Consider the following 24,851-nt stretch of genomic DNA (forward strand, 5'->3'; position numbering starts at 1 on the left):
TCGAGTTAGTTATGCATTGTAAACATGGGGCATGTCCTAAGTATTTAATTTATGTTATGTATTTAATGTTTGTATCCAAACTGACTTGTAGCTTGAGAGCATATTTAATATGAGTGTTTATTTAATGTAAGGGTTGATATGCTGACTTGTGGCTTGGTTTAGTATAAGTAGAGGGTCTTGTGGAGTCTAGACTCATTATTATTATCATCATTATTCAACATGAAGGAAGTTAGCTAGAGAGAGGAGTAACTGAGTAGAGCTAGAAGCTATGACTTCAGAAAAAAGAAGGTTGCTTGGTGGCTTGTGAGCACAAGTTTAGATTCTTCTTGGGATTTTTTACCAAATTATGGATGTGTCCTAGCTAGGATTTGGATCTTGTGAGATCTTGCAGAATTACTATTGTAATTGTTTATATATTTGGCCATAACCCGGAAGGCCCTATAGTCGAGTATATTAGATGTAAATTTTATGATTCTATTATGAGAGTTGGAATTATTTTGGATTTAAATCTCCATTTTATTGTTATTCTTCCATTGTGTGGTTATTTGTTGTGGGATAAGACATCTTCTTTGGGGATTCTCCTACCTTGAACTGTGTCATCAAGTCAACTCCAAGGAAATCTTCTTCATTGAAGTAAGCATATTTTTCCATGGTGGTTAATTAGAGGAATTATCAATCAAGCAAGCAGATCCTTCATTCCATCCATGTTCATCACTCCTTCGTTACAAGCAATCATAAAGAATATATGCATTGAAGATCTATGAGGGGTGTTCATAGATCCATGCATTTTTAAGAGAATCCTTGATTCATATTCTACTATTCAAGGTAAACTCATTGATTCCAAGAACATTTAAACATCTTCATGGGTATGAGTAATTTCTATATCCATCCATGAGGGTTTATACAAGGTGAATCAAATATTTACCTTTTTACACACTTTCCTATATGCAATTTCCTTTCATATTCAAGGTTGATTCTTAAATAGGGGTTTAACCAAGGCAACCCCCCTTTACCCAATCTTTTCCCTATTTCTATATGTTCAAGAATAAGTTACGTAGCTATCACAACTTTTTCGTGAAGATTGGGAACAATTAGAGGACTACTTGAAGAATTCTTTAGCTTTTAATTTAAGTCCAAACTAAAATCAAAGGTTAGTACAATAGTTTGGATCCTGATTCAACTTTAGGTTTTGTTTCTAGTAGTTAGTTACCAATCTCCACTTTCTAGTTTTGTCTGTATTCGTTTATTTTTTTCAAATATATTTCACATTTTCTTTTCCATTTTCAAATTACATGTTTAGAAAAGGATCATTTTTCCATTCAACATTTAGGTCCTCACTTGAGCCTATTGGATATTTAATTTCCAAGTGCACAAACTAGAAAAGGATTAATCTAACCCTTTGTGTTGTTTCCTTTTCCACATGTACATCTTTAGTGAGTCCGGCACATGAAATTTCTATTTTCATTTGGTGTTTAGATCTCCTTTTTGTCACATCTTTATATATCCTTGGTATATGCATTAGATCTCCATGTTTGATTTGATGGTTAGATGTATTTTTCATTAAATGTGTGATTGTGCTTTGTGAATTACATCTCTTTCAAAGTTCACCTTTACATTAGATCTATCTATCTTTCATTTTCCTTATGCAAAAATTTTATTGCATTAATTCATAATGTTTTGGTGAAAAATGTTGATTTATGGTGGTTAATATTAATACTATAAATTGTTGGCATGAATGCTTATTAGAGCTTGTATGCAATGTTTTGGACATGATTGAGTGCTTATGTGTTGCATTCATGACTTGGTTTTTTATTGATGTCAACATATAGGCTTTCTAATGAGTACTATCAGAGTTGAAGAGGAAGATTTGTTTTGTGCAGTTAGAGGATTGACAATAATGTTATGCAAAGTATGTTATATTAGAATTCAGGAACGTATCCTAATATTGTCGCCAATACCATAGAAAGAATTATAAAGACTAAAAAGAGTTATGTGAAGTTTTATGGTGACAATTTTTAGAGGAGGTCGTAGGAAAAAAAGTACTAGTAATTGGCTTGTATTTTTTTAGAGAGGTCAAAGTTTGTTCAATGGGATTGGGTGCTAGTTGAAGACATGTTCATGACATGTTATGGTTAATCTGGTAGAATTAGTTGATCATTCTATGAGGACTTGTGAAGGATAAGGTGTGTATTATTCCTCGTAGGTTGACTAAGTTTTGTAATTAATGTAATATGTATTATAACGTGTGGAATCTAATTGTAATATCTTATGATGGTCCTATATTATTCATTGTGCATTGGGAAAGCCTCAAGGTCAAACCAATTAGTTATTAGGACATGGTATAAAGGAAAATGTGTTTCCTTCGTTGTAGTCATCAGTGAGATCATATGTTATTGATGTTATGTTATGCGAGCTTTGGATGCAAATTTGTGAAAGATAGAGAAGTGTTTAATGCTAAGGATTAAGCTTGGAATTCAAAGGAACTATATTGGCAAAGAAGTTAGTGTTTGGTTAGTTCATCTATTGGACTTATTATCTGGAATAACTATTTTGGGCAATTTAGACAATGGATTCAATTGTCTTCTAAAAGGGACTCATATGTACTAATTGTAATTCATTTGAATCCTAATAGGGTCACACCCTCTCACAAGGAACTTTCTATATTAGTACATTATTTTGTGTGCATCACTCCCACTGGGGTTTTCCCTCTGATCAAGGGATTCTCTAGTTAACATATCTTGTGTCACATTGCATGGTTGTTATTTTATGGTTGCTCTATCTTTGGATTACATGTTTCAAATTTTTCTATATTGGTGGACTTTACTTTCTAACATAAACTATGTGAGGTAAAATCATTAACTCAACACTTTTCACGTATTAAACATTCAATATAAGAGAAAGAGGGGCTTCAAAACATAACTCTCAATATAAGAAAAAATCAAACAGATGAAAGGATGTCAATAATAAACCCAAATTATATCTAGGAACTACACAAGAAAGTGTATCTTCATTCAATGAAAATTGATTAAAGATATGAAATGTAAATGTGAAATCAAACTAATTGATCTATGAGAAGTGTAAGATAGATCTAGGTGCCAAATATATACAATAAACCCAATTAAAATGTAGAAATAGGTATACACTAAAAGGTGAAATCAATGATAAAGTGCTTAGCTCAAAATCTGCAAGGGAATATGCATTTTTGCTCCAAAAATTGTGGATTTAAACCTATGACTGAAATTTCAACTGTGAATCTATGATCATGACATAAAACCCAAAAAATATGATTTTTCTCACACTCCCAGGATCATGTTGACTTGGTGGTAAAGTGTTAGGACAATTTACAAGAAGACGAACATGTTCCCATGACATAGTAGCAAAGTTGGTCCAAATTATTTGGAAAGGTCTCAGCGAGTAGTTTTTGGATCTTCAACCACAATTCAAATATCTCGCTCCTAACATAGTAAAAGCTAGTTTTTGTTTTGGTTTGATGAGAGTTTTCCTTGGTCAAGCCCTAGATTAAGGAATCAACGTTCAAACTAAGATGTAAAACATGAAAGAAATAAAGAAAAATATAAATATTCACTTTTCTTGAAGAAACCCTTGTAAATAATGATTTTGCATTGCTTATGTGTTGACAATATTGAATTTACAATGAACGATGTAGGAGATATCCACAAATGCAATGGATCTACCAAAACCACATCATGGAGCTATGAATGTAAATGTTCATAAATGAAGATGATTATGGATGACTATATGTAGATCCCCTCCCTTGATGATGCTAGATCTTAAAGAGGAAATACCCACAAAGAATCCTTGAATCTTGAATGCTTGAATTGGCTTAGGAAAATGCACTTGCTTGAGTGCCTAAAATTTTGCCTTGAAATTTATTGGGTGTCTCTTAATGTCTCATGATGTGAAAATGAAGTGTTTAAGCTTCCTTTTATACTAGTTTTTCAACACAAAAACAAAGCAATTCAATTGGGTCACTTGGTTTCTGAATTCGTAACCTTGAGACTAAACTGGCCTCAGAACCTAAAGTCCCTAACAAATAGGTTGACTTGGGTTGCCATATTCTGATCTAGATCAACCTATCATAGGGTTGGCTCAAAATAAGCTAACCTAGAGGTCTCAGAAATCATGTAGATGAAAATGCAAGATGTGAGACATAATAGGAGAAAGAGATGATTGAGCACAAATCCATCTAGGTCCATAAGGTAACCAAAGGGCGACAACTAAAATGTATGAAATGGTGGGTGCTTCCATTTTAAGATGGTACACCTAATTATACCATTCAAGTTATGAGAAATAATAGACTAACAAGTTTCTTTGATCCCGAGTCCTTTATGTTTCCTAGGAATTTCAATGAGACTAACATGCCTGCCTACTAATAACATTCCTCTTACTGTTGAGAGCAACTCTTCCCACTCTTCTCATGATGAAGATGAGACCTTAAGACTTCCTCCTATATAAAAGAAAGTAATGGTTAAGACAAAAATCTCCAATCTTGAGGCCATTTCCATAGTAGAAGACTTCAAGAAGATAATTTATAATAATGAAAGTGGTGTTTACATGTTTTGTAGTACCTCTCATCTCATTGATAAAAATGCCAAGCCTATTAGAGATTATGCCCAAAAATTATGTTTCATTCCACCTACCATTGGTGTTGAGACCTCTATTCATATTTTTACCTCAATAACCAGTGTTTCCACTTATGCTTCACCTCTCATAACCACTTCCATTAAAAACACCAATCCAATATATGTTACCATCCCTAATCCAACTTTTCCCCCACCATGTGCTCCATGTGTTTCCCTACCTTCCTCTATGTCCACTTACATTAGTGTCCCTTTCTACTATTCTATAGTTCCTTCGATTTCCCATAATGGTCTAAACCTTTCACACATATATCCTACCACTCTTTCTACCAAATCTACTATCAATAGCTCCACTCAAATTGTTTCATCTTTACAACAAATAAACTGCATCCATGACTTGATCAAAGCTTAGCACCTCTTCTTGTAACATGTTGCTAGTCCTTTGTTCTTATACATCATCTATGTTGTTATTTCTCAATACATGAAAATTTATCATTTATAAACTTACAATGCTAAGGACACCTTTGACTCATGTTTAAAACTTTCAAACATTGTAAGTGATTTCTCTCATGAAAAGAGATTCATGAATAAACTATTTACTATAACCTTTTGAGATAAATCCTTGCAATTTTATTGTTCTTTGCCTCCTTATTCCATTGATTCCTTTCAAAAAGTTGCAAATGCTTTCATCAAACAATTTGAAAGCAATATTCACTCTAAAATTTATTTGACCAATTTAATGCATTGTAAACAAGATTTTAAAGAAAACATGATTGATTTTATTGATAGTTTTAAGCACTTGCATGCTCAATTATTTTAATCCTATTCTTGATGTTGACATACAACACATTTTCATTTCTAATTTGCACAACTCTCTTCCTCACCTTTGACAAATCTCACAATGTTTTTATTTCACCACCTACATTACCAAATCACTTTCATTTTATTAAGCTTCGATTTTGTGTCTTTAAAGGGGCTTTCCCTTGTCTCATTCCATTTTTCTTTGTCTAGAAATATTATATTATCTTGATTGTATTTTTCTATCATGTTTTTATCTATAGCCTTTCAATTATCTATCACCAGATTATCTATTTATCTATTTGACAACTTTGGAGGTGGAGACACCAAAACAAGGAGCTGACTAAGGTATGTATCCAAACAATCCCAATATTTTTCCATTCATATTTGTGTTGGAAGCTCTTAGTAATTTTCTACCTCCTTATGAGCAATCTCTTTTATATTGCTTTCCATTGTTATAATCATTTTCATAGCATAGTCACACTCTTCATTTCATGCTATTAGACTACCGCCCTTTTCTTTTTAGTTAATTGAGTGTGTCTAAATTTTCCTTGTTGGTCTTTATATGATGCACAATCGTCTTCTATACATATTTTAGTCACAAACTTGTGTTGGCAAATAGAATAGTGAGCAACCAAGCTAGATACTTAGTTTTGACAATTTGCTTGTTTCTTTGTAGTAGTTAAAACATTTATATTTGTTAAAATAACCTAGTTAATTCAATTACTTTATTTTTCTTTGTGATCTTTGAATTCTTAGATTGTATTTGGCAATTAGTCTTCTCGATTATCCTAGCTCACTAGAACATCAATAAAAGTGAAGTGGCATTGGATCAATTCATCCTTTAAGATTCTATCAATCTTGAAGATGGTTGATTTCCTTTTCCATAATACTAACATTTATCTTGTATGAAAATGTATGAATAATGGCATAGATTTATCAAATCAAAGACCATTTTTATTTCTTTATTGTACATATTCAATTCTTCTGTATAGCACTAGACATTATTATTGTCAAAATCCCATTTGATAATGTTATATTCAAGTAGAGGGGCAAGATTCTCACATAACATTCTATCATCGAGACTCGTCCAATGATATTCTTAGACTATCTCGCCTATATTCTTAAATCAAGTAACAAGTGACTCTGCCAATATTATGGGTGAATAACTAACATCAGATTATAAGCTAGTCACTTTGGGACTATGTACCCCAGGGATGTGTCCCTGGCCAAAAAACCCATGTTTTCGAGACGGGGATGTCCTAAGTATAGGGGGATGGGTAGGGGACGTCCCTCAGCCATCCCCAAAATTTGCAAATCACCAAGGGACCTCTTCGAAACTTAGGGACTTCTAGGAAAGAAAAGGGGGATGACTTGTCATCCTTGGTATGGAAAGTTGTCCTCGGTATGGAAAGGGGATGTCTAGAAGTCCCCTAACTGTATTTTTTTTATTTTAAAAAGCTTTATTTTTTTTGTCCTTACTGGGTCGTCAAGTGGGCTTTGCCTCTCCAAATGCCCTAAAAGGTCAAAAAAGACCACATTGTGGTTGTTTTGTCATATGTTTGGCTTTTTATATGAAGTTGGAGTGTGTTGCAGTTGGCTGAGGTTTTCATTTTGCAAGAAGAGGTGATCTTTTGGCTTCCAAGAGCTTGAGTAGCAGTCTACTTCATTTTTCTATATTTTATTTTCTATGTTGAACTTGAACATCATGATGAAATTTTATGATAGCCCTCTAGCCTTTGGGCATATTTAGATTTCCAGATCTTTATGATATTGTTCACTACGAAACTTATATTTAAATATTTTTGTTCATATATTGATATGCATATTGACAATTAAGTATTGAAATCAATTATTATTTCCTAGATGACATTCAAATGGTGTATGTTAAGGTTCTATAATGTTTAAATGGCATGCTTTGTGCTTAGTTTCACATGAATGACATGTATATTTGTAATTTTCAGTGTATATTTTAAAATTTTCCTTAAAAAATTATCGTCCTAGAAACCCGTCCCACCATCCCCCTCAGTCATCATCTGAGAAACTTGGGGGAACATAGCTTTGGGATGTTTCCCTCTATTTTTGAAATAAAAAGCAACCAAAAAAAGCGGGTAGGCCCTTACATCCAAAAAGTTGACAACCAACACACTGCCAACAAAAACAAGCAGATGGCAGTCACTTATTATAGAGGACTACAACTATCAAGAAAAAAACACCATACGAAAAAACACAGCTAATAGAGTGTCATCTATATTAATTCAAAAAATATAGTACTAAAAATACTATGATTGTTTAGAACATGAATTGTTGGCATAAACAAACCAACCCAGTCCAAAAACAACACACGATCATTTATATCTACCAGAGTATCAACTATACTAATTCTAAAGACTATAGTACTAAACATAATATTAAAGTTTAGAATATAAAATTGTTGGCATAAAAAAACCAACCCAAGTCTAAGAATAAGATGCAGACCAACAAACCAGGTAGCAGCAGAAAAAAAAAAAAACAACTAGGGCTAAAAAACCCCTATAAACTGTTAGAGTAAATAATTATTATTTACGCTTTTACTTAAGTTTACTTAGGTTAATGCATTTAGTTATTAGTTGTAGTCTAGGCGTTGTTGACAACATGAGAGTTTGTTCCTAAGTCATACTTATCTTCTCACCTTGATCAAGGATATCCCACCTTTTGTGGACATATGCTTAGTTGTCAACCTGATCTCCTAGCGCTTTCTAGCTTGTTCTACAAGTTTCCTAGAGGCCTTTATATTCAAGCTCTCCTATTATAATTTCATATTTTTCAAGTCATATTGTATAGCAATTCATTTTTCATTGTTGCAATATCTTCTCTCTCAGTCCGTTTAGTTTCTCCAAGCTCCACCCTTCTTTGGTTTCTCTTCAGCAGGTTATTTGCATGCAGGTGATCTTGGCACACTGTGAAGTTGAATTTCATCAACTTCTACATGCTATCAAAGCCTCCTTCCTGGTTCCTTTTTGAAATATTTTTGAAGTCACGATTTAGAGACACAAACCCTAGTTTGTTTGTGATTTTTTTCTTCAATCAGGAGGAAGAGTATTTTTTTGGAGCACTTTGGGCCTAAAAGAACATTGCCATTGAGTTTAGAAGGCCCATTACAATCAGGATTCATATAGAAAATTTCTTTTTGGGTTACTATAGCATCAAGGAAATTTTTTCCCCCTAGAGGTCGTACGGACGAGTTTTTGTGCATTTATTGCCAAAAAAAATTAAAAATTGCAGAGTTGCCACTGTGCCACCATGGCACCACCACCGCACATGTAATGCCCTACCAAGGGATTCAAAAGAATTAACCTAAAATTTTACTAAGTTTTTCAAACAATTTTTTTTTAAAAACATGAAAGATAAACCATTCATATCAAACACATAGTAGCGGAAACAATAACATCCAATCAACTGTAAGCATACATAACAGGTTACATTCCTTAAGGATCCCAAGATGTTGAGTCACATTTGATTTAATTAATACTAAGTCTAACCACTACCACATCCACATGAAAGAATAAATAGAAAGTCCAATGTCCATATTACACATTTGTTCTGAATGCCTCTTGGCAAATAAATTCGGAATGCTCAATCGTCCACTATACATGACACAAGGTACAAAAGGCTTAAAAGAATATACATGTGTGAAAATGAAGTACATCATCCTATTCTAATCCATGATGCAAGTGCATTAAAGTAAATGAAACCAAATTTCATACATGATACATCATCATAGAAGATATAAACATCCATCGTAAAAGATAGCCATAAATCATAAACACTACACATAATTATCTAAATGTACAGTTCCTCCCAACCGTAAATAGCATCATTAGACCATCATGGGCCCTAGCCATCCCTCTGTGCATAACATCCCAAGTCACTGAAGAGATCATCAATATTATCATAGTAGGGACATCAGTCCTAAAACATACTACATCATATGCAGAAAGCAATCTAACATGCTACAACATATGCATCAGAAATCTAATCATGCAAAATAAGGCATAAGATAAGTAAATAACATCATCTATCATATGCTAATCATCAATATAAGGATACGTGTCCATCATCATAATCCAAGAACATAATTCTATCAAAGAATTCTTCAGCCACGGTGTCTCATACGGACTCAAATGGTAAGAGTGAAAAAGCACTACCACCTGACTGCATGGGTCCTAAATGGCCCACCTTCCACCGTGCTGAGGAGATAGTCTTAAGTCCCTAACAAGATATCAAATCTCATAACACAAGTACTCTCTAAGTCCAAAAAATCCTAAAAGTATACTAACTCAAGGTTCCATCATAAAAGGGTCAACACCTATGCCCAGAGGCACACAAGACATGTAGGAAACCTACTATGTAAGTGGGAAAGTGTCATCGCATGGATCATGCTAGAGTTACCCTAGTAGTCTCTCAATAGACCCCAAACCCCTAGTGATCCCTATGCGGCCACTAGTATCCTCTCGTACTAATGAGGCATACTACGGAATGCAAGGTCGAAACCAAGCATTCTCTCTACTCCCATCCTAGTCTGTACTAGCACTCAATGTATGGGTGAGAACATACAATTATCTTATTAGGTTCATTTTAATCCCCATTTAGTGTAAATGTTTTCACTTATTAAATAACTTACAATGAGTTACCTTGGCAGCTACTTAGGGCCCCGGCCCCCATTGCAAGCCACTTTTTGACATTATAAGTAGATAACCTACCCTAGGCTCATGGAATCATAAATCACAAAATCACCTCAGTCCTATACAAGCGACTACAAAAATACCAAAAGATAATCCACAATAAGAACATCAAATCTCCATGAGCAACTTAAAAGCATCCATTGATAATCATGACCACAATAGTTCTCTATTGGCAACTGAAGGTATCAATGATAATCACAATATCCATCGGTCCTCATCGAGCAACTGTATAGTATTCCAAAATAAATCTCAATATCCATATCAATGATAAATCACAACATCCATCGGTTCTCAACAAGCAACCGTAAGAAATCTCAAAATAAATCATACTGATCGAAGACTCCAAAATGGTCAAGTCAAAACATGTCACAACATGACATCATCAAGATCAAAACAAACACTTCAGTCCCATCAAGGTGACTGGAAAGTAACCCAAGTATAATTGATCGATGACTCAAAAATGGTTAAGTCAAGTATCTCAAATACATACACCTCAACTTCACACAAGAAGACTGGAAAGCAATAACAATCAGTAAATACAAACATCTCATAGAGTATACCATTACATTACCATGGTTAGATTTAGAAAGATCGAGATCAAATCAGCATTACATCACAATCACATAAGCCCCGAGCCTCTGGTAACAATCTAAGACAGGTCAACACTAGGACAACCCTAAAACCCAAAAACATGGATAGCATAAAGAACAAGATACAAACACATATTTTAGTTTGCTTTCGCAATCACATGGTTAAGCCAAATATAAGGTTTCAGTTTTCATTTCAAGTATACTTCAAGTGTATAAAATTCTTCATTTAATCTCCAAGTCAACCCATCTCTCTTTTCAAATAAAACATAGAATTATCCCTCCATTATTTTAAAACGATTTTCTAAAATAGTCAAAAGATAATTATTTACTTATTTAAATCATTAAACTAATTCCCATTGACTTTTAATAAAATCATTGCATTATTTTACTATAATCAATTTTACTAATAATTAAATGAAACTCCCTTAATTCCAAGAGCATCTCCCATTATTCAAATCATAAGAATAATACTTATCAACTTTCAAATAATTAGTTAACAATTTCCTTAAAACACTTCAAGGACAATCATTTATTTAAAATAATCTTCATTGATTTTAAGTAAAATCAATCTCATTAATAATTCAATTATTTAATTCTACTAAACACTTATTAATCTCTTTTTTAAAAATTTGCCCTCATTTAAAAATCCATTTATTTAAATTGATTAATAATTAATTACACTTCTACTATTAACTAATCTTAATTAAATTTAATTTAATTAGATTAGTTAATAAATCATATAAAACTAATGCATAATAATAAGATTCTATTATAATTCGAACCCAAACCCAAATCAATTTCCAAATCTTGATTCTACTAAGGGAAGATTGCAATAATATTTTTAATTCCCATAACTAGATGAAATAATATGCATGCCCAAATTACAAAATTGAAGATTCATTCATAGAGAATTATTCAGAGACACATAATAGACACGATGAAGACAGGAAGGGAAATAACGTAATAAAATATGCGAAATAATCACAAGTGCCTACCTGGACACTAATGCTAATTCGCTACACTTCAAAAAATTGTAGAGAAGCTCCTCCTCTTAGAACCTTCTCATTTTCGAAAATTCCTTCTTTCTCCAACGTTCGCAATTCTTCCAAGAACCGAAACCCCCCCAAGTGACTAGGAGTGCTTGTAGAAGCATATGAGGATGTCGAAGCATATGAGCTTATAGAAGCATATGAGTATATCCATGCACACTAGGAGAGTCTCTATATAAAGGCCTCTAAGATGCATCTAGAATGTGTCTAGAAAGAACTAGGAGATAAGCATGAAAACTAAGCACATAACTTCCATGATAAGAAGATAAACATGATGAGGTGTCTAGAATGTTGTAGATGCCATGTAATCAAATAATGTGCCAACTCCTAAGTGTAGACAACATGTGCATAATTAGAGTGCAAACTCCTGTGTTGTCAACATGACAACTCACAAGAGTTCGCATACTCCTATGTGAATAAATATTAAAATAATGCACATTAATTTATTAGATAATTAAATTTCTTTATTTAATATTCACTTGACTCTTTTTAAAATTAATTTATTAATTTTAAATCTCATGCACTCACTTTATTAAATCCACTTGTTTTATCTTAATATATTTTAATCACATGCACACATCATGTGATCTAGAATCTTTTAATAATTTTAATATCTTTTCCACTTTTAAATTTATTTTTGAAACTTAATTGATAAAATAAAAATGAGCTCTAAATATATTATTATTAAATTAATAAATATTATCACGTTCTAAATTTAAACTTATAACTTTTATCTTCAAATTTAATTATTTTATTTAATTAATTTTCTAATTAATTAAATAAAATAAATATCATATTAATTTTCCATTAATTAAATCTTTTAATTAGGCTTAATTAATAGAAAATACACTAAAGACTCATAAAGTAAAATACAAAAACCCATCATAGCAAAACACATACAAAATCAAACCAAAAGGGTTAATATCACGAATTACATCATCCGACATATTCGAAGGGTACTCGACTCAAATACTTGTCCTAATTTTCAATTAGGACAAATGGCTTAAATGGTTGGGATTTGGACTTGAGAATTTTATCTCCCCTCTCTTACCATTGAGATAATGTGATAGGGCACGCTCATCCTGAAAATTCAAGGAAGTCGATACCTAGTACCTACAACTTGCATAAAATTCATGCATGTACAAGCACAACATATACTAACCTAAATAGGCAATGGAAGGAAGTGGTGCATTGTGTAGATCTCGAATAGCAAGTGACTATGACTCCCTTCCTTAACCACATCAGAAATGCCATACAAAAAGAAAACAAACACGCACACCATACACATGCAAGTATGGGGTAAGTATCCATAAGAAAACACACATAGAATAAACCATCTATCTAATCATCATCAATAACTGAAATCACTTGAATAATCATCATGCATACATGAACTATAAAGTACCAAGTAATCTCATCATATAATAAACTGAATCTAAAACAATATATGATAATCTCAATATAATGTTACTAATAATTATCAACATAAAACTAGCCCTAAAAGAGTTCAACAACAATAGAAAAAATGTGAACTAGGGCAAGCACTACAGTGCAGCCAATGTGTCGCTCCATAGCCACCTCTGCTAGCAACAGCACCACAGAGCCACCGCAGCACTACCCACCTACAGCTACTGCTTTGTGGCCACCGCCGTGCCGCCAACCTTTTTCACACCAAGCAGCATTGCCAAAGCTAACTGCCCCTGTGGCCACCACCACCAGCAATGCCTCTATGTAGCCACCCACCAACCCGTCAGCACTGCAGGACACTTGGCACAGTCAGTGAGTGCCACGCGACATAGGTGCCACATCACATCTTCTACTCCACATTGCCATGATAGCTGTCTAGCCATCAATTTTAAGCTCGAGAAATGTTGATGTCAGCATGACATCATCACTACATCAGCACACTTGCAAGCTCTCCAAGTCCCTTTTTGACCTACTCGCAGTTTTTTGGCCATAACTTGAGCATATGGAGGTATTTTTCCAATCTGAAAGAAGCGTTGTAAAACTAGTTCCGAAACACAGACATTGGTGTAGGTATTTTGTGTTTTTGATGTAGCTTAGTTACCTTTTTTTTAGTTAAAGTCAGATGTTCTATTTTTCACTCCAACGAGCTTATCTTGTGCGTCCCATCTCCATTTTTTGAAAACATTATATTTTTAGAAAGTTGGTTATGTCTACTTTTCAGAAATGTTGTAATTTCTTTCAAATTCTACCCCATGCTCTTTTTATCATATTTTTAACATTTTTTTCTCTATGGTGGATATCTTGTGTGTTCTAGGTCTGAGGATTGTTTTCATGGCACGAGATCTTTTGTTTGGGCTGTACTATCTTTTGTATCAGCTTTTTTCCCTTTCTAATCATTGTTGACATCATTTGTAAGCATCTTTATGCAAACACACTGAGATAAAGTGTCACTCTTGCATTTCGGGTTCATGAACATTGTTTTGAAACAATTGTACTAGCACTATTTTCTAAAGCACCATGGGGGGGATAGTTGTTTTCCGCTTTTGTGCCCTCTTCCTTTTTTTCCCCATGCAATGTCAGTGACACATGCCTTTATAGGTGTTTGTACCTCTTCCTCTCTCGATGTTCTTGGTTCTTTCTGCAAAGGACTTTTGGCCCACTTTCTTAGTTGCCTGTCATCTCACCCCCTCTGCGTTAGGGGGGAGAGTTATTCTGTTGTTTCTAATGCTTCCTTGGTTCGATGGTTTGATAGTGTGAGCTATGTATTTAGTATTTAATCCTATATACTAGGTGATTGCAGTGGCTGGCTACCTATGCATTTCAATGAGATGGATCATCTACCATATAGACATTCTTGGTTTGTAGCCTTCTATTTTTGTGGAGGTTCTTCAAATCAACAGTTTCTTTCTGACAAAGTTTTTGGCTTCTTCATGCTTTAGTGATGCTCTTCATGAACTTCTCTTGTTCCTATTTTCTTGGACATTCCTCTAGTTGGAGGCTTCTTCAGTCCTTCACTAGATTTTTTGCTATCTCTTTCTAGAGAGGGGTTTTTTCCACTGGGTTTCTCCTTTTTCTCTGGTTTATAGAGATTGCACTATATTTATTTGCATTTGTTCCTGGGTACCTAACATGGCCTAGTTGTCGGGACCCATTTTGCATTTCATCTTAGTTGTTGTGAGCTTAAGTGCATTCCCCTAAGTTACACTTAAGGGGGGTGTTAGAGTAAATAATTATTATTTACGCTTTTACTTAAGTTTACTTAGGTTAATGCATTTAGTTATTAGTTGTAGTCTAGGAGTTGTTGACAACATGAGTTTTTTCCTATCTAAGTCATACTTATCTTCTCACCTTGATCGAGGATATCCCACCTTTTGTAGATGTATGTTTAGTTGTCAACTTTATCTCCTAGCACTTTTTAGCTTGTTTTACAAGCTTCCTAGAGGCCTTTATATTCAAACTCTCCTATTTTAATTTCATATCTTTCAAGTCATATTGTATAGCAATTCATTTTTCATTGTTGCAATATCTTCTCTCTCAGTTCATTTAGTTTCTCCAAGCTCCACCTTCCTTCTTTGGTTTCTCTTCAGCAAGTTATTTGCATGTAGATGATCTTGGCGCACTGTAAAGTTGGCTTTCATCAACTTCTATAGAAACCACCACATTATTTTTCATCTTTTTCTTTTTCTTTCCTGGCCAGAAGCACTCTAGCCCAATCCTCAGCAAGAAACTTATATAGGAGCTTGTTGTCCTTCATGTCCAGCCTTGTCTCACCCTTCTCCTGCACCAATAATTGGAGGGTAGTAGCAGCAACATGGGTAACCTTCAAGGAAAATTTAGAGAAGGAATAAAACCCATCCTCTAAATATTTGACCCTTCTCTTTATCTGTGCATTCTTCTCATTCTGTTCCTCCTCTTTCTCCTTATTTCCTTTTTCAACATGCTTATGCGCCTCCTTAGTCTTTGTCAATGGCTGATTTTCATCCTGCAAAACTTGGGGGTTAGTAAAAACATTGGTTTTTTTCCTTTTCCGGGGAAGAGATGGTGATAGGGGAGGTATCCACTTTATTGTTGTCCTCATAGAAGGTAATAGGCTACAAGGTAAAACTAGTTGACACATGCATCATCTTAGTGGTATTGACATTACCAGCAGACATCCGAGTGTTATCAACAGAGTTTTCACTTGTTTCTTTCTCCTCATTTCCCTTTTCTCTCTTGGATTCAAAATGTTTCTCCTCCTCTGGTTCTCTTTAATTGTTCTCAAAATTCTTCTCTTCCACCTTCTCGACCCTAAATCTATTTGCCTTTTTTTTATACCCTGCTTGTGTTTTGGCTAACCTTCTCGACCTTCTCCTACTATTTCCTCCCTCCTCCTCCTTCGAATCCCCAATGACCACCTCTACTGGCTTTTCAATTTTGATTTTTTTACTACCCTTTTGTTCAAATACCGGGTATGGGTTTTTCTTTTTCTTATTATCCCTACTAGGGGAAGGGTGCGGCGTGTGGATTCTGGTTCCAGTGCTAGTACTCGGAGGGGAATTCTAATGGTGATGTTGATTATCAACAACAACAACCCTAGGGGGACAGAGGGGAAGATGAAACTGGTAAAGTCTAAAAATCAGACCCTAGTGAATGATAGTGAAATTATTACCCTTACTTCTTTTCTCCTTAACATCACTTATCATATCCTCAAGGGAGTGTAACAAAAAGAATGGAATAGAAATAAATTCTCTATTTCTAAAATGGTTCAGGAGAGGGAAGTGATAATAATAATAGACTCCAAACTTGCCTTCAAGCATGAGGTACTTCATGATCACTAGACAAACATCATCCCAAGGAGCCGATAGCTTATCCCTTCGGAAGCCTCCCCTATAGTGAACGGGTTCTTCATCCTCAACAAGTAAGCTATTCATGTTGGCCTTGTCCGCCTTTTTCGTAACCTTCTTCCATTTTTTCCCTTTCAGGGGCAAACTAGTAGCCATCGCAATAACCTCCTCATTAACTTGGAATGTGATACCATTTATGGTTTGTTTCACTTTATTATTGGGTGACAATCTTCTCTGTTTTTCAATTATAGGTCATTCAAAACATGAATTGGTACACTCTCATTAATTTGACTGATCATTTGTGAACATAAACACATTTGTTTTCAAAAAAAGAATGATATCAAATATTAGAAGATTAAGCACCACGGCCATCTTGTTGACATTGACCTAGACTCTGAATATTCCTTGTTTTGGCAAATGTTGGTTTTATATAATCAAAATTATATTTCCATGCTTAATATAATTGACTCAAATGTGGAGCAATTTACTTTTCTTGCCTATTACTCAATGTAAAAAGAAGAAAACCATTTTTATCATGTTTTCATATCAAATTTAGCATCTATTAATAAATGTGCTGAAATATGAGAATTTTTATTTTTCTGTGGATTCCCTCAATTTTGATTGAGATAGATACACTAGATCTCCATATTCGTATTAACCAAATCAACAATCTACCAAGCAGTAGCAAAAATGGGGACCTATCTATCCACATTAAGGCAGGAAGTCATCAACATTACCAAAGCAAACCAAAAACACATCCATCAAAATGCCCCTCAATAGTACAACTATTTTATTCATATTCTTCACAAAAATTAAATTGCAACTTAATGAATAAGTTTTGCAGTTAATTTTTTAAGTATTAATTTTTATATTTGACCACCATGCACAAAATTTGGTGTTGTGCCAGCAGCAGCAAGGTTTGCTGCCTTGATTCAATCAACTCACGAATTGTCACACAAGCCTATACAGTGTAAATAATTCTTCTACACTTTTATAGAACTTGCCTAAATCAATTAACCTCAGAACCTCTCCGTTTTTAAAAGTAACATTATTGTATGCTCATCTTATCATCTTCATTTTCAACATCAGTTTTTAGAACTCTAAATATATTTCATAATATAATATTTCATCATTACCATTGCTAAATGTCAAAATAATAATAATAAAGATAAATATTTAATTTCAATTGATAATTCAAATTTTTAAAATTATCTCATATATCATATATGTCTAGAGTCACCACTCAAATAAAATTATAAAAATATTATAATTACAAAATAAAAATAGATACAATGAAAGATAATAATTGTCTTCAACCTTCATCAATCATTAAAAGGATCTCAATGAAAAACAATAAAGTTCTGATAGAAATGGGTTATTTTAGAGTTACATTTAGTAAGAAAATGTTTAAAAACTTAATTTTATGCAAATTTTACCCTTAAGCACCATTTCATATGTGGGAATGTACCCTTCGATATCTAAAGAGTGCCTGGATTCCTAATGCTCACTATCAATACATGGACTAGTAGTCACAAAGAACCCAAGGAATGTGGAGCATTCCCTTAATGTTCCTAGGCATACCCATGAATGAATCCTCACCAAGATGCTTTGGGATATGGGATTAGTTCCTAGCATATCAAATAGCTTAGGAAAGACTATTAAAAGAAAGAAGAATATAAACTATTTATAAATTTAGAGACCACAAGTTATTAAAAAATTATTACTAAGAATGGCACCTTGACCAATTCAAATTAATGGATAATTGAAAATAGATGACTAAACAATTAATGCTATTTAGAAATTAAATGCAATTAATTAGGGTAATTAGATCTAATTACAACAATAAAGAATAATTTTAATGCATCTTAAAAGTCTAATTATGTATATTAAAATAGATGTCTCAAATATGTAAACAACTTGAGATTTTGTGCACACTTGTAACTTCAATATGTTTGTCCTGCAACTTCAGCTATTATGGAATACATAATTGTTATGCAAAGCAGAAATTTCCAATGAAATTTATATGGTTAAATCTACTGTAGACTAAATGATAGAATTGAACCTCTTATATAAGATCCTAACTTCGAATCTACTCAAATTTAATAAATAACAATAATAATTAATTACAACACATAATAATTAATCTCTTAGTTTCTTACCACTCAAAAAATTAACAGTATTTGAAATTAACTCGAAAAATTACCAAATAGAAATCACTCGAAGCTGTAATCATTTTTTTAAAAAGCTGTGAGGCCAGAGCCTGAAATGGACCTGGTCAGTGTGAGTCCCAATTCTCTGCTTAAAATCATTTATCGACTAACTTCAGACTAAGTGTTCTCTGATGTCATCCAATTGATGATGAACTTCCGCTATAAATTGAAAAGCCTGGTTTCCCGATTTCATGAATTATTATAAAAACTCGTATGACATTTTAACACAGACTACTCCGGTATTCTAAATACTGCTTACTACATCAAAAACATAATTACACCTTATCCAAACAATTAATTACAACTTGTACAATCAATTACAAGCTGTAAAACTTCTTAGCTGAACATCTTGTATTCACTCAGGCATATTTCCATTTGGAACGTGATGCAATTCCTGAGAGGACTTCCAGAAGCAACAAAACTTTTATCTATTGAAATATTCCCCAATCACTTCACACTTGGTGGCTAAAAACAGCTCACTTCAAAACCCATTATAAACATCCAATACCCACAAAAGCCCAAATTGCTCAGAGATCAACTAGAAAGAGAAGCAGGGCAGCAGATTGAAATTAATGCTTTTGCTGACCTCTTTGTGCGATTGGAGGCATCAGAAATGGCGATTTCACAAACTATCCAGAGTATTTTAGACCCTGAAACCCCTTTTATAGACTTGGTAACAAACCCTAGCCTCTGGTATCCACAATAAACAAGCCCTCATAATCTGATCTCCCAAAAGAGAACAAGTGAGAGGAGGGTTATCAGGAAGAAGAATGGATGGCGTCGGAGTCAGAGTCGGAGTCGTCAGAGGGGTGAGCGTGGGAGGTGAGGGTGGAGGAGTGGAAGAGCGGGGTGACGGCAGGGGAAGTGAAGGAGATGACGCGGGAGAGAGTGGGACGGAGGCGCAGGGGCCTCTCTTCCTTGGAGAACAACCAGGATGAGCGCTTGAATATCATGAGAAGCAACACCTGAACGCCCACCAACACAGCTACATACTGCAACCAATCTCCTATTTCCATCTTCACGCGCTACGAACTCTGCTGAAAAACAGCCTGCCATATAAATAACTAAACCCTCTCTTTTCTCTTCTTTTACCAAAGATTCCCGGTCTCTTTAACTTTACTTGTGCGGAAGAATGAGGCATTCTTTTAGGCTGGAAAGCACACCACTCTCCCGCCCTAGCACATTTTTTACTTTCTGCTAATAATCACAGATTCCTCTCCTTTCCACCGCCCCACCTGCCGCTCTTTTCTATTTCATACTGTTTTCTACCGCTCAGGGCAGGACCCCGTGCGGGCAGCTAAGCTTTGGCAGGGGTCCTATGGGAGGGCACTTCTATGGTGCGACATATATGTACCATTATTCGAGGAAAATATAAGAGACTTTTGAGTATTTAATGACGGATGGGAGGGGCTGGCCTATGGGAGGGGCTTGGGCTCTATATGAACCATGACTCCATAATAATTTTTAGGGAGGGCTAAAGGTTTAATTGGAATATTTTCTTACAAAATAGGAGCCCCATTTTTTATCCTTCTCAATTTGGACATGTGAAAAAGGGGCGGGGCCACCTCATAGAAGAATTATGTCATTTGTCAACAACTTACACTTCATTTTCCCATCAAAATGATATTCCACCAAAACAAATTTATGAACAAATTTAATTTTTATTTTTAAAATTCATGAGACAAACAAATTCTTTCAATTTAGGAGCTAATTTTTTTTTTGAAGCGGATTCACATATAAATCCATAGGACCGCTTCCCTTTTTAAATATCCTTAAAAAATCTCAGTGACACCCGTACTATTTTTAAGGAAGCAGATTTCCATAGCCCTACTAGCAACTCAATTATGTTAATAACAATATGTGGAGCTGGTGGTCCCATAGTTATTGATATTTGCTGCCTATTTCTCACCCGTTCTATTTTTAAGGAAGCGGATTTTCATAGCCCTACTAGCAACTCAATTATGTTAATAACAATATGTGGAACTGGTGGTCCCATAGTTATTGATATTTGCTGCCTATTTCTTAGCAACATCAGGGTGTTTAAATAAAAATCCTAATAATAATTTTTTTAGATAAATTTCTAGAAAAGAAATAGGAGACAATAACAATTTGAAAAAAATTGTGTGCTAAAAATTCTAATAATAAATTTTCTAGATAATTTTCTTGAGAAAAAATAAGAGACAATAACAAATTGGAAAAAGTCATGAGCAACCATGAGTCTCTTTTCTCAGTAGGTGCTTATTTTACCCCCCATTTATTTCAACACTTATCTTTTAATTTTAAGCAGTTGTTGCTCCAAAAATAAATAGGGATATATTCTAAATTATCTCTTTCCCATTATTTAAAAATGACATTGGGAAACTGTTGTTGCTTAAATTTAAGTACAAATTGCCCTTAAGCAATCACATTGGAGATGGGGTTACGCTTTGAAATTTGGGGTGTTTCCTTGCACTTTGATTTTAATACAAATTGTCAATGGGTTAAAATTGTTAGTGGGTTCTTGGTTTATTAGTGAAGTTGATAGGTTTCAAGATGCAAATTTGGTAGAACATATAGAATAGATACTGTGTTAGCTTCGACTCTCCTTTCAAATAGTGTTGCCAACCTTTATTTTTTCCCTTGTCAACTATAATTGTTGGTATTCATTGAGTTTATGTCCTAGATTGATTTCTAAGTAGCCTTTAGGTAACTTACTTCTCATCATTCCCAAGGCTCTCACTTTGTACCCTTTCTGGGTCTCCTTTGCCTTGCCTTTACCTATTTTTTCAAGTGGGTTTCTTGCTATTCAAATGCATTTGGGGTCTAGGTGATGTAGGTTGGGATGGAATGTGTTTCAAGTGTCTTCCAGATGAGAAGTAAGTTATTCTTATTTCTGTATCTATTATCTCACTCCAACATTCCCATTTCTTTTAGATTTTGAAGAGTTGAACTGATCTTCCCCTTGGGCAAAGTTCATCAAGCATGTACTCGAGGAATGAAGTCGTGGCAATGATTAACAAGTTGTGCACATAATTATATCATAAGGGAAAGATCCAGGAAAGTATAAGTTGAAGCTAATAAAGTCTTGAATCGAGTTTCAAAGGTAAAGTCCATTTTTGTGAAGAAAGATGGGTCTGTGAGTTTGCAGCTCCTCACTAATGTAAGCATAGTTATTATTTTATGCTTTCGAAGCTAATATGACTTGTGCCAATTCTAAGCCTTTATGTACAAGAAAAATGAGCATGATGTTAAAAGGAACTATTCTGAGCCCATAATGAATGATCCATACTCGAGATCTCACTTCATGGCCACAGATCGAGATTAAAAGGAAAATGTTGTAGAGTTCTCTTTGCTCCGAAAAATGTTGTCTTCAGAAGGGTTTTCCATCCCTAGGTAATGTAAAAGCCCATTTCTCTGAAGGATTTGAAAATAGAAAGAAAAGTCACTTTAATATGTGAATATGCTTCAAAGATGCTCAAAAGATGCTTCCAGCAAAGTAAGCTATGAAAGTGTGACCCCAACATAAAACAAGTCAAGTGTTAAATGCTTAGGGTAAAAAATGAAAGAATGAAGTACACAAGCTATTGAAAGATTATTCTCCATACTACAATTTTGAATCAAAGAAAACCTGGGCTTATGGAAAAGTTGTTCTTCTCTCTCTCCCCCACACATGTTATCTACTAAGTCTTCATTCTAGACTCTGAAAGGAAAAGAGCCACTTTCCGCTAAACTGAAGTCCTTGTTTTGGTAAGTGACCTTTAATGATAAGACTTTAATTTAAGCAAAGTAACAAGGCTTTCGAGGTTATGATTTTTTATGTGCACGAATAAAGGAAAGTTTAAATAGCCATTGATTATAAAATTTAATGTGAATCCTGTCATTATGATTGTTGGTTGAACTTAATTTCATTCGTGTGGCACCAATGTTCAAATTTCTATATCCATTTCATTGGAATTTCCTGAAATTTGTTTCCTCAAGTATTTTAAAATGACTATTTATCGAGAACTTCATCCTATGCAATCATAAAAAATGGAAATCAAAGCTACAAGTTATGATAAGCTTATAGGCCTAGAGAGTGAGTTGAAGGGTTTAACAGATACATTGTTCAAGATTTATGATTTAGGTGACCTCCATAGAAGACTTAACTCTCAACCTATTCACTTTATCACTTGAAGATTAAAAGAAAGTGGATTGGTATAGGCGGTTAGATTTCCAATGGCTATACAAGCTCCAGAGCTAGTAAGAGAGTGTGTTGAGAGATACGATCCAAAATCGAAGTAGAATCTATTTCCTGACTAGCCTATCCTCCTCTCAATCAACAAGGCTTTAATGTAGTTTGCATTTGGCATCCCTATGAAGGAGGAGTATTGTAACATTGACTTTAGCTCCTTTGCATCCATGCTCAATGAGAAGAAGACCCTTAGAAGGGAGGATATGTAGAGGACCTAGTTTTAAATGCCTCACTCAAAGAAGAGAAAGATGCCCAAGACCCTTTGCAGGACCAATCTGAAAAAGGAGATCATAGATATCCTTGCCTTGTTGCGCAGACTAAAGAGAAAGGAGGAAATTTGGGAGTTTATTGAGCATCATTTCTTCCTAGTGCAAGATATATGTGTGGATGGTCTACAAATTGACTGGGCCTAGATCATCTGTGATGAGCTCACATCATGGATGAATTCGGCTAGAGGATTCAAACATTTCTACATGTCCTCTTACCTAATCTGTGCCTTGGCTATGCATCACCTATGGCCTGACCTCCCCAGTATTTAGAATTATGATGAATGTACAAAGGTGTATGAGTTCTACTTGCACCTACAACTACAAAGGAGCTTTGAGGAATATGTGGAAATAAATGTCGCCTTTACAAGGTGACTATGCTGGGAATTGCAAGGCTACCCTAAGAGGAGATTTTCACTAGAAACCATTTTGCCTATAGCCAATTTGGATCCTCATTCATTCAGCTTCTAAGCTTCTCCTACCTACAGATAGGTGCTTTTGATGGCTTTCCCAAAAAACTTCCTAGGTACCTGAAGAACAAGGTTGTTGTTGTCAAATTGTGTCAACAAATTCTTGAAGTGAACACCTTGTCTTCAAACATGAAGAAGATAGTTGGGATTTGCTTCCCCATAGTGGTTGGACCCTATTCTTGTGCCTCTAGATCCAATGCTCGAAATCTAGTGAAGAGCTTTGAAAGTAAAGTCAAGTTGATTTATTACAAGGTACTCAGGCCTCAATATAACCTAGTGAACTTTGTGAGGGATCATTTAAAGTTAGGATATGCCTACAAACACATTCTAGACATTGAAGATTACTGCGTAGGTTGTCTCAATGAGTATCAAACCCAGGAAAACTTTTGGTCCCGGTTAACTATTGATGAAATTAAATTGTATAATGATTATATTGTTGTTTTTTACCTTGCAGATGATGGCTCCTACATGCATCCCTTATCTTACGAGTAGATCAAAGGCACTCCCATTGTGTCTACCCGCATGTAGGTCCTATCATCGACACCATGGAGGTCCTGATGCAAAAAATTATCAAGAGGAAGGACAAGTGGGTAGAGTGGACCCAAGAAAGGAAGAAGAGAACATGAAGCACTAGTTCTATTGGTGGAGTATCTTCTAGAGCTACCTAATCAACTACAATGACTATCGCTATGGTTGCTACTTCAACATCTATAGGCCCAACACAATCTAGAGGCCAAGGTGGAGACTAGCCACTGAACAAGAATAATTCAATCACTCCTACTTGTGGAGGTGGCTCTCTTTCGAATATTGGAAAAGTTGGGGACAAGGACAAAAGAGAAGGAGAAAGAGCAAGAGAAATCTATGGCCAAGCCTACCTCCACTATTCAAGTCATCAATTTGGATGGCGACACTAACCCCATGGATGGACAAAATACATTACAAAAAGGGGATACTTTGGCCCTCTCAGTGACCAAAGTCACTACCTTCCCCACTACTTCTTAGAGTAAGAAAACTCCCCTAGTCCCAAGGAAGTTGCTTGATCCTACTGCCCCACAGTTTGCAATCAATATCCTCTCAACCAAGTCATGGTTGGAGGAAAACATTGATCAAAAGAAGCAAAGGTATGAAGAAGCCACCCATCAA

At 34.7% G+C, this 24,851-nt stretch overlaps 1 protein-coding gene across 1 annotated transcript; it reads right to left on the reverse strand.

The window, feature by feature from the left end:
* Positions 1 to 19,004: 19,004 nt before the first annotated feature.
* On the reverse strand, positions 19,005 to 20,026 carry LOC149553689 (uncharacterized). The gene has a single exon (XM_089789066.1). It carries the CDS (start codon positions 19,776 to 19,778, stop codon positions 19,521 to 19,523), a length of 258 nt encoding a protein of 85 aa, XP_089645192.1. The 5' UTR covers positions 19,779 to 20,026; the 3' UTR covers positions 19,005 to 19,520.
* Positions 20,027 to 24,851: the final 4,825 nt, after the last annotated feature.

Source organism: Cupressus sempervirens, chromosome 6 (genome assembly GCF_028749045.1).
Source record: "Cupressus sempervirens isolate cs-2001-9-10 chromosome 6, ASM2874904v1, whole genome shotgun sequence".
Classification (NCBI taxonomy): domain Eukaryota; kingdom Viridiplantae; phylum Streptophyta; class Pinopsida; order Cupressales; family Cupressaceae; genus Cupressus; species Cupressus sempervirens.

Bases quoted from the DNA above. Each gene is read 5' to 3' on its own strand.
- LOC149553689 (XM_089789066.1), bottom strand. From the start codon at position 19,778: ATGGAAATAGGAGATTGGTTGCAGTATGTAGCTGTGTTGGTGGGCGTT.